Genomic DNA, 11905 nt, shown 5'->3' on the forward strand with positions numbered 1-11905 from the left:
ATCAAAGTGTAGTTTTATTATTGTACTAAATTATTATTCTTCCATGTGGAGTGTGTCTCGTATTTTCAGGTCAAAATAGAGTTAAAGTAGGGGTGACGTAGCGACAAGGATTCATGCGACGTTGCAACAACACGAAGCCATCAGAAACACAAAGTAGAGGCGACGTCACGATGAGAAGACTCTTGACGTTGTGACGACGCGACGGTTTCCCAATAAAAGCAGCTGTTGTTAGACTTTCAGCAGGGTTACATTTCACAATTAAACTCTGATTATGCCAGAGATATTTTAATATGATTAGGTCTCTAATTTTAGCCTACAAAAAGTGCCTTTAGTAACCTTAGAAAAAACATAACTTTGAACAACATTAAGAGAAAGTTTTAGAGAGCTTTGAGGGAATTTTTTTTGTTTTAGCTGGAGAGCTTTGTTTTTTGAGGTTAGGGCTTGTTTTAGAATTTCTCCATCTTGTGCTCTTTGACTATTTGTTTATTAGTGAAGTTTTCTTTTGCCAGTGATTTTTTATCCTTTATATCGAAGAAGTTTTTCCACGTAAATTTGTGTGCCCAATTTTCTCTATTCCTTCTTTCTCATTATTTATACGGGTCGATGCCCAATAAAATGATATCAGAGCTTAGTTAGGTTTTCAAAATCAACCCATTCAAAGATGACGACAATGAGATTCGATATCAATAAGTTCGATGGGATCAGAGATTTCAGTTTATGGCAAGTTCGGATGACGATAATTTTGGTTCAGAACAATCTGAAGAAAACTGTTATAGGGCAAAAGCCCGCAAATTCGAATCAGTCGGAATGAGATGAGCTTGATGAGAAGGCTTTATCTGCAATTTAGTTGTGCCTCATGAACAATGTGTTGCAAGAGGTGCTTATGGAGAAAACGACATCCGTCTTATGGAAGAAGTTAGAAGCCCTTTACATGAAAAAGTCTCTGGCAAATCGATTGGTGTTGAAAAATCGCATGTACATCCTCCGTATGGCTAAAGGTGCGTCCATTAAGGCTCACATTAGTGAGTTTATTACTCTCTTGAATGACCTGAAGAATGTCGAGGCTAATATAGATGCTGAATATTAGATTATGCTATTGTGTGCTCTTTGCCCTTTTCGTATAAAACTTTTAGGGAGACCCTGATTTATGAAAGAGATAAACTTTCGTTCGAGGATGTAAAGGGAAACTTGGTGTGCAAAGATAAACTCGACAGCGAATTAGGTTCGAATAGCAAGTCAAATGGACATGCCTCGGTTTTAGTTGCAAGAGGCAAACAACAGTCTAAGGATTCAAGTCAAAGTAGGTCTAAGTCAAAATCAAAGTCGAGGAATCGAGAAAAGACTTGTGGTTACTGCACGAAGTTAGGTCACTTTAAGACAGTGTTATAAACTGAAAAATATAAGATGGCTGCTGAGAGTAATAAGAAAGGAAAGCAAAAAATCGAGGTAGTCGATGCTAGTGTGGCCGAGGACAATGGTGATAATTTATTGTTGGTGTCTACGACAGAAAGGTCTAAACTTGTTCTCCATTCATACCATATGGGGAAAATTCACCCTGTAAGATAATTAGTATTAGTACCGTTCAGATTAAGATGCACAATAGGATCATCAGGACACTATCAAATGTCAAACATGTGTCTGATTTAAAGAAAGATCTCATCTCTTTATGTATTTTAGACTTGAAAATTTGTAGGACTGTCATCGAGTCAAGCGGCATTGAGGTATCTCGTAGAGCTCTCATTTTGATGAAATGTCAGAAAATCAACAATCTATATATCCTACAGAGCTCAACAGTGACTAAAATAGTCGCCATGAGGAGTCTTGTGATGTCGCAACGAATTTCATCCTTTACAGAGTTGGAGTCAACTCGGTTATGGCATATGTGACTTGGGCATATGAGCGAGAAAGGTATGATTGTTTTGGATAAAAGAGGTTTTGTTTTAGGAGCAAGGGTTGGCAAATTAGATTTTTGTGAACATTGTGCTTATGGAAAACTAACACACGTTAGCTTTAATTCTGTTAAGCACAAGACAAATAACACTCTTGAGTACATTCACTCCGATTTATAAGGTTCAGCTCTTGTCACCTCAAAAAGAGGCAGTAGATACCTCTTTACCTTATTGATGATTATTTTAAGTAGGTCTGGTTCTATTATATGAAGCACAAGAATAAAGTTTTTGGGATCTTTATGCAGTGGAAGACCTTACTAGAGAAGCAAACTAGGAGAGGTTTAGGCATACTAAACATATTACGTCCAATGGCGTTTACAGGACAAACTCTATCTGTCAACTTAACAAGACTCATGGGCGGACACTATCTGCTCGTTTATCCATAACTTAATACAATGCAAACGTTTAACATATGACTTATATTTGTGCCAGATTTAGACCCAAGGTTTAAAATCGGAATCATATCAATCAGTAGTATTCATATACATATGCTCCACCCCGTAACTCCTCATATTATTTCTATGTAGCTGAGCACGTTTTCTCATGATATGCAAGTTCAGTTTTCAATATAGTTGCCTTACCGGAGGCATCACAAACATATCTCATTCTCCTTTTATTACATATCACGTTTCACATATAAATGATACTGGCTCGCACGAAAATGAGGGAATTTTATCTTGAAACATGAATTGACCATACTCACGCTAACAACGTTGGTTTAACGCCACCATAACCAGATACCACACATTTCATCATTGAGAGGGAACGCTTACCTTACATAATTTATATAGGAAAATGATTTTATAACATAATAAAGTAAGAAGGAACTCACCAAAAAGTTTACTATATTAATCTATTCAACAGGTCCTTTGCCTTTGTTGCTTGGACCTTCGTTAGCTTCTTAAGCTAAAAAGAGAGACAATTATATCTATTAGATCATTAAACTACTAGAATTTAACATGCATGCATGAATCGATGGTATGCAACTTAGAATCAGGTAGTTTCCTTTCTCACTAACAGTTCTAAATTCTATGCATGCATTACAGTAAACATGTAAATTCCTTCGATAAAAACCTAAGGGTTTACCAGAAATTATCAATAAATTGGTACTAAAAATGACGTCAGTTAGATACTGGAAACTCCTAGCTAATGATTCCAACTTAGAAATTTCTAAATGTTTAGCGAAAACGCAAGGAAGAAGAAGATGCATAAGCAAAAACGTAAAAACATACTAGCTAGATATCCTTATATAATAGAGACATCCAGGAACAAAACTTAGTGGAATGTGAAAGGATTCCACGATCACTCTAGAATTTTGAGAAGAAATTAATTAAGAATCTAGTCATCTACAGTACCCTAGTTTAGTTCTAACTAGAAATCAACTAAACTCCAACATTACTAACCGAGCCATTGTAATATATACTAAACACATAAACAAAACTATCAAGCTGCGAACTAACTAGTTTGCCCAAACATCTGAGGTTGGCGGATAGCTTAAGAGAAGAGTTTGCCAAACCCTAGAGTTTGCCAAATGACGAATACCATAGAATAAAAATTACCTAGTCAAACACAAATACTTCACTAGCTTACTCATTTTCTACCCTTAACTTAATCGACTTACACAACAAACGATAACTTGATATAGTCTTCGCCAGGCAGGTTGTTACACCGATCTTCAAGATATGTTGCTATAAAATGTTTGAATATCACAAATAGGATTGCGCATGTCCCTAATGTTAGTAAAAATCAAAGCTCAATGATTTTATTTTCAAAATTTGCTAACACAAAATATAACAATTTTTTTAGCTGAGCAATGTCAAATACTAATGAGCACAGCTTCTTGAAACTACTCAAAAATTGCCTAACATCAATTAATTGTAACTTTTAAAGTACAAATTTATGACATTTGAAAACATAATAGAAAGCACCATTGTATGTCATTTTATAATTAGACTCACCTTTACTACTTCAATGGTAATCCAGTCTCATACTGCATTCTTTTTTTTTTATTAATACCTGATTTTTATATTCAAATAAAAATAAAAATAGGATGTTATTCCAATTCTATATTTATTAATTATTTATAAAATTAAAGTATAAATGATGTTCAAACAGATTTCTTGTGTAAATTAAAAAAAAAACAGCAAAAATGTGGTTGCATAGACCCAAACAAGTGAACGTGGGTGGTCATGGAATTCAAATTATCATGCATAAAAAAATTCCCCAAAAAGAAACATAAAATAATAATTTTTGAAAAAATTATTAGCCCCAAAGGCAAACGAGGCTATGAACTGCAAAGGGCACATTACTATGTCCCCTCAAAAGCCAATAAGCCAACTTTTCTTTTGCCCAATATAAATATATGGGGTTTTTTAAATTATAATATTGTGAAAATATATTTAGTACAATAACTTCTAATAAAATTTAGGGTAAATTCACTAGTAGTCACTCAAGTATTGATAAATTTTTTTTATCATCTAATTAAGAAAAGTCACAAAATGGTTACTCAACTGTTCTCTTTTTTCTTTTTTTTTTCTTTTTGGGTAATCAACAGTCAAATTACATAAAATTAACTTGAAAGCTTTTAAAATTGACATAATAGTAATTTTGACCCTCAAAATTTATACATTATCTCAATGTATTGATTCTAAAAAATTAACCCTCAACATTTACACATTATATAATTTGGTCTATTTTGTAATTTTACTTTTCTTCGTGACCTTTTTCACCTAAAAAGCTGAAAAAATTATAATCTAAATTTATAAAAATACCAAAAATAGAAACACCCAAAAATCCAATGTAATAATTTTCATCTTTTCTCATTGTTTTAAATTTAATCTTCTTTGGCAAAACTACAAAAATATTAAATTATACAATATATAAATGTTGAGGGTTAAATTTTTTAGAATCAATATTAAATCGACACGATATTAAAAGTTGCTACTATGCCAATTTTAACGACTTCCAAGTTAATTTTCCGTTAATAATTTAGCGGTTGGATACCCAAAAGAAAAAAAAGAATAATTGAGTAATTATTTTACAACTTTTATAATTAAACAATTAAAAAATTACTAATAATTGAATAATTAATAATATAATTTACTCTAAATTTTAATTTTTAAATAATTTTCTTTAAAAACAAATTAACACCTATAAATATCGAGTTTCCTTACTATTAATATATTTACTTAGGGATTTACTATCCAATAATTTAATAATAAAAGAGAACCTTCTTTCCAAATAAAATATACTAAATTATTTTTAAAAAACCTAGATTACCTCGTATAAGATTCATTGTCATAAAAAAAAAGGAAAAAGAAAGAAAGGTTTATTAACATTCTAGTAAATAAATCCATTTCACTAACTTCCAAATAGCTAGGAAAGAAAATACATATTAAATATATTTTATTTGGGAAGAAGGTTTTTTTTTTTTCTTTTTTTAATTTAAATAAAGCAAGTGTATCAGAAGAAGTTAATGTTAGCTGATGTGGTTGAGTACTTGAGTGTCTAGTAAGAAAGAAGGTTTGGTTTAAAGGTGAAAACAAAAATGGAAAATGCTTGATTTGTGAAACACATTTTTATAAAAACTCTTAAATATGAGGAGACTCCTCGGCATACTTTAACTCATATCTTTTTATATTAATAATAATATTAATATCAATTAAATTAATATTTAATTGATAAAATACATTATTAATATTTAAAAAGAATATATATATTATCAAAATTTTCAGAAAATAAGTAATTAATAATAAATAAATAAAATATGAATGTGAATATTTAAACTTGAGATTAGACTTGTCCGCAAGTCATTCCGATCAAAGTTACAATTTAGGGTTCTTTTTAGCTTGAATTTGAATTTAGTCAAATTGAATTTATCTAAACTCAAATTCAACCAAATATTAAAGATTTGGTAAAAAAGGAAGAAAAAAAAAAACCTTGATGATTAAGATTTGGTAGTATTACTGTAAAATAAGTGAAGCAATTGGGATTTCAAATTCATGATTAAATCTCAAAACCCAGAGGAAATGAATGGAACATGACACGTTTAATTTGAGCTTTAGGAAAAATAATGGAAGGAGTGATTTGAAAATGAAGATACTTTGCGTGGCTTGAAAGTGATGTCCACGTAGGAACCGACGTGTATGCGCGTCAAAGTAGGTCCCATGCCACTAACTCCTTACGCATATCCACGACCATCTATAGCACCATCAAAATTTTTTAGGGTAAATTTTTAAATTGGGCTCAACTTTTTAGAATTGCTCACTTAAGGGTTAAATTTTAAAAAAAAATTAAATATTTTCGAAAAGTACTCAAATTATCAGATTTTAAATAATATTTTTTTTAGTGTTTTGTAAAAAACTTTTATTAATAACACCATTTTAGAAAAATGGATGTTTATGCAAGTAATCTTTAAATTAGTATATGGTAGAATCTAATATAAATTTAATGGTTTGGAATTGGAATATTGGGGAATTTGGGATCCTTCTCGCTTCTATCCTACGCAATCTTTGATTTGACCCCACCCTTTCTTTTTCTTCCATTTCTCATAGTTCTGACTTTGTTTTTCCATTTAACCATGGTTACTGGCTTTATATTCAATGGGAATGAAATTTAGAATATATTTTAGATTTATTGTGAGTATTGATGGATGATTGGATGCGCTGCAATATGTTTAGTTTGTTTTTTTAATGTTACAGTATTATTATAGTATTTAATTTAATTTTATTATTATTTTTATACTAATCACAGTTAAATGTATCGTCTATTCAAATTCACCCTTAAAGTAAACAAAAAAAACAACAATAAGTATTTGGTATAAAATATATTACATTTTCAATGAGAAAATACAACTTTAAACATTAGAGATAACATTGTTTGGAGGAGGAGCCATCAATGCGTTACGTGAAAAAACAAGAATAAAATTACCTATTTTACATTAGCATAGGTTAAATTAATCAAAATTTTAACATTGTTTTATATACAGACAATAGAGTTATTTTAATTCTACAAGTGCAGTCAAATAATTCCATTTATGGTGTATTAAATAATATATTTATATAATATAATATGTTTATATTAACTATTTGTTAAGTATTAACTATTATAATCAATGAAGTTACTATTAAGAAAAAATGATTATATTCATTTTTTATTTTTATTATATTTGAAACATCAAAATAATTATATTTTTAATTATATTTTTAATTATTATTTTAAATAATATAATTTTATATTTATTATATAAAATATAATTTTATTATTTATTAAATTATAAACTATAAATACATAAAATTACATTCAACACATATAATATTATAATCGATAATTATCTAAATTTTATCGTTTGAGAATTTAATGAAAAGAAAATTGTCGACCTCTCATTAGCTCTTGGGTTTTGTCATCTGTGGCTACTTGATTAAATTTAATCTGATATAATTAATAATATTAATATTACTGTTATTACCTTAATCATAGTTTGCATTTGCTTTTGAATTTTTGGCACTTGAATTTGATAACTAGGTTCACTTTAGTACCTATATTTTTTTTAGTTGACTTTGGCACCTGAACTTGACAATTAGATTTATTTTGATCCATGACCTTGAAATTTCTAAAATTTTGATGATGTGGCATTCTGAGTTTTAAAAAAAAGAAGAAAAAAGATGATGTGGTACAATCTTAGAATGTCATATTTGATGTTTTAATAATTGAACCAACGGTTGAACAAGTTAGCCCACTAGTTTTAGATTTAATCATTTTGATCGGTTCCATGGTCGGACCAAAAATAATTAAATAAATAATAAAAATCTAAAAAAAAGTTAAATAAATAAAAATTGGTTTTACTTGGCTTTTTAGATTTTTATGAAAATTTAATTATTTATTTAATTATTGTTGATCCGACGATTGAACCAGTGGTTTAACATGTTCAACCATCGATTCAATTATTAAAATATTAAGTATGACACTCTGAAATTGTACTACATCATCATATTCTTTTTCAAGTGTTGATGTGGCATAATCTCAAAGTGCCACATCACCACACTTTTAAAATTTTTAAGTTCAGGAATCAAAATGAACCTAGTTGTCAAGTTCAAAGGCCAAAAGTTACATTATCCCCTTTTTTTTTGCGGTCATTAACAAAATAAGCTTAAATGAATAACAATTTTCAAGTTCAGGGGTAAAAATGGATAAAAAAAAATTCAAGAGTCTATGTAGACTTACTTACAAAGTTTATGGGCTAAAAGTTATATTATTCCCCATTTTTTCAAGGTCATTAAAAATGAACTTAAATGAATAATAATTTTCAAATTCAAGAACTAAAATAGATAATAAAAAATTTAGGAACCAATATAGAGGTAGTTATAAATTTTAAGGGTTAAAAGTTAGATTATCCCTTGAATCATTAATAAAAAATTCAACTTTTTCATCATTGTATCCACATTGGTTTTATTTCAATATTTTGTTTTTATTAATAATTATTTCCACTTAGTTTCTTTCTTTTCTTGTTCATATTTCAACTTTAATTTCTGGGATTTGTAGTTTTTTGTTTGTTATATTTTTGCTCTAACATATAAATCATTTATTTAAACATATTCAAGTTTTGTTACATTGATTTTCCAATTAAAGTTCTATATACAAAATCGAGGTAAATATAATTTTCTAATTTCTCTCCATTTTAATATTAAATAAATTGGTTAATTTCTAAAAATATTGAAGTAAATTAATTTTTTAATTTAGAAAATGAGAAATTAAGTATAATTAATCACAATATTAATATTTTCTATCAATTAAACATATTTTTATTGGTATAATAACAAATTTATTAAATCAATACCAAATTGACATAATGTTTAAACTTGAGAGTTAAGTTTATTATTATACCAATAAAAATTATACAATTGATGAAAATTTAATGTTGCGATTAATTGTTTTAATTATTCACTTTTAAATTTGATAAAGATTAAATTGCTCTATTTTTTTAAAAAAATAAGAACCAATTTACTCAAGTATCAAAATTAAAAAAATTATAAAATTTATTTTTATTTTTACAAAATAGACAGAGAAAATTAAAACCCAGAACTTTTTTGATTTTTTAATAAAAAATTATGAGTACAATAAGTACAAATAATATACATATGAGTAACTATTACTAAAATAAACAATTATAAAGTATGACCTATACAAGAACTATACATAATAAAGATTTAAATCAAATAAAATTTAAACTAAAATTCACATATAACTTACAAAAATCTAATTAGCATAACCCTGACATTTGAGCCGATTTTTATAGTAAGAGATAAATTATATTTTGTCTCATTTACTTATGAAATTAATAAATTATTTTTATGTTAATTATATTTTATCTCATTTACGCCATGTATAATTATTTAATTATAAAAATTGATAAAACTTTTAATAAAAATAATATAAAATTATTTTACATCCTTTCTAAATAAAATTAATAAAATATAATCTAATCCTTAATATTTTTAGACTGTTGTTGCTTACTAATTATCTTGATCGAAGATGGTTACAAAGAAACATAAAATCACAGCCAAAGTATTCATGATAACACTGATTGAAGTGGCAACGTGGCAAGGAAAGGAATGCCAGGTCAACAAAATCTTTTTCCCAATCAAAACTTCACACATGTAAAGCACCATTAAGAAACCGACACTTCTCGGTTAACCCTTCAAAGTAAAAATGGCAGCAAAATTGGCGATGAGGTACCCTCCATCGTCACCCCCTTCCAATCGAATAAAAAAAGCATCTTTGAAGTTGACAAGAACGAAAGGTGATAAATTTAAATTTAAATTATCTTATAATTAAACTAATAATTAACAAAAATAATAATTTAATGTAAAGAAAATTAATAGAGAAGCACATGGGGGGCTAGAAGGTTATATAAGTAGTGATAAGCTTTACCGCTTGAAATCCAAGAGTGTAAAACAGCAAGGTGAGGCCACAAAAAAAAAAAAAAAAAGGAGAGAGAGAGAGATTATTCAGATCTTGTTGCAGTGTCCAATCATTCAGTTTTTTTTTTCCTTAATTCCCCCTTTTTTTCTTTAATTCCCAGCTTCTCTGAATCCCTTTCTGTCTTTCAAGCTGAAAAAAAAGGAAAAAATCTGTTCTTTTTGAAAGCCAGGTGATTCAGATTAGAGATCCAGGTTTGGGTTTTTCTTTTAAATTATAAAGTTTTAATCTTTACTTTGATCAGCTAAGAGGGTTTATTTTTGGTCCCTCAAAGTTGGGTTTTGCCTGTTCTTTGGTTTTGATTAAGAAACAGGTCTGTTTTTTTGGATATGGCAGCTGTTATAGATATGTATAATAGTAGCAGAAACTCAGTTTTTTATGATCCTTTAAGAGAAGAGTTAATGAAAGCACTTGAACCTTTTATGAAAAGTGCTTCTTCTTCTTCTTCTTCTTCTTCTTCTTCTTCTTCTTCTCCCTCACAGCCCAATTTGTACCCTGAATATTGCTCCCCATTGAACGGTAGTACCCACTTGTTTTCAAACCATGGGTTCTCTAACTATGACAAGAACATGTTGGGTTTTGAGCAAACAGGTAGTTCACTTGGGCTTAACGAACTCACCCCTTCTCAAATCCTTCAAATTCAATCCCAAATATTACATCAACAACAGCAGCAACAGGTTGCTTCCATGGCGGCTGTTGCAACACCACCAACAACAACCTTTGAGAACCCAAGGGTGGGCTTTCTTTCACCAAAGCCTGTTCCTATGAAACATGTCTCTTCCACCCCACCAAAAGCTGCGAAGCTTTATAGGGGTGTGAGACAGAGGCATTGGGGCAAATGGGTGGCTGAAATTAGACTCCCTAAGAACCGAACACGACTTTGGCTTGGCACTTTCGACACAGCTGAAGAAGCAGCCTTGGCTTACGACAAGGCTGCTTATAAGCTTAGAGGAGAGTTCGCTAGGCTGAATTTTCCCCACCTTAAGCACCAAGGAGCTCATGTTTTTGGCGAGTTTGGTGACTACAAACCCCTCCATGCCTCGGTTGATGCTAAGCTTCAGGCTATCTGTCAAAGCTTACAAGCACAAGGCAATCCAGTGAAGACGAAGACCCTCCCCAAGGCCGCTGAGTTTCATTACCCCATCAAAACCGAGGAGTTTGATCATAAACAAGACAACTCATCATCATCATCATCATCATCAGTTGATGAATCATCATTAGCAGGATCATTATCTTCACCAGAATCTGATATCACTTTCTTTGATTTCTCTGATTCCAAATGGGAAGACAATGAAATTGAAAACTTCAGTTTAGATAAGTTCCCATCACTGGAAATCGATTGGGAAGCCATTTGAGTCCCTAAAAACACAACTATCATGTAATTTCTTGTATTTTCTTAGGTCTAAGCATCTTTTACCTTTGTCATGTAGGCCTTTTTTTTTTTTTTTCCTTAGTGTCTCTAGTGGTCTGTCTACAATGGGATTTTTGACATTTGTGGAAGATCAATGGAGGTTTTTAAATTAGGGGTATCAGTTTAGAATTTGTATCATGTTAAAAAATATATATCTTGTAAGCGCAAGAGGTATCTCCTTTCTAAAGACACTGGTCTTGCTGGTACTGTTTTTTAATTATCCTAGCAATGGCCGTTGGAGTGCTTCAACTGTTTATGTTTGGTTCCATTATTGTTAAAAAAAACTAGTAAATATTCCTACAATTTATTTGAATATATTTTAATTTAATTTTAATAAATCAAATTTATTAAATAAATATAAAAAGAAATGTGACAGAAAGTTGTTTCAGAAAAAAAATCTGTAAAAACAAAACAAAATTAAAATTAAAAAAGTTTTGAATTATTTGCATAAAACTTGTATATAAAATAGATAACAAAGAAAAAATTTATGTCATAAAACTTAATAAAATTTTAATTATTTGCATAAAAATTAGTTTTATATCGCGTGACATGAGTTATAAATTAGTGA

The 11905-nt window shown here is 29.5% G+C and overlaps 1 protein-coding gene across 1 annotated transcript; it reads left to right on the plus strand.

Moving 5' to 3' along the window:
* The first annotated feature begins 9857 nt into the window (after positions 1 to 9857).
* LOC108460675 (ethylene-responsive transcription factor ERF060) lies at positions 9858 to 11640 on the plus strand. Its single transcript, XM_017760266.2, has one exon. It carries the CDS (start codon positions 10256 to 10258, stop codon positions 11279 to 11281), a length of 1026 nt encoding a protein of 341 aa, XP_017615755.1. The 5' UTR covers positions 9858 to 10255; the 3' UTR covers positions 11282 to 11640.
* Positions 11641 to 11905: the final 265 nt, after the last annotated feature.

Source organism: Gossypium arboreum, chromosome 2 (assembly GCF_025698485.1).
Source record: "Gossypium arboreum isolate Shixiya-1 chromosome 2, ASM2569848v2, whole genome shotgun sequence".
Taxonomy (NCBI): Eukaryota; Viridiplantae; Streptophyta; class Magnoliopsida; order Malvales; family Malvaceae; genus Gossypium; species Gossypium arboreum.

Coding starts and splice junctions, on each gene's coding strand:
- LOC108460675 (XM_017760266.2), top strand. CDS start 10,256: ATGGCAGCTGTTATAGATATGTATAATAGTAGCAGAAACTCAGTTTTT.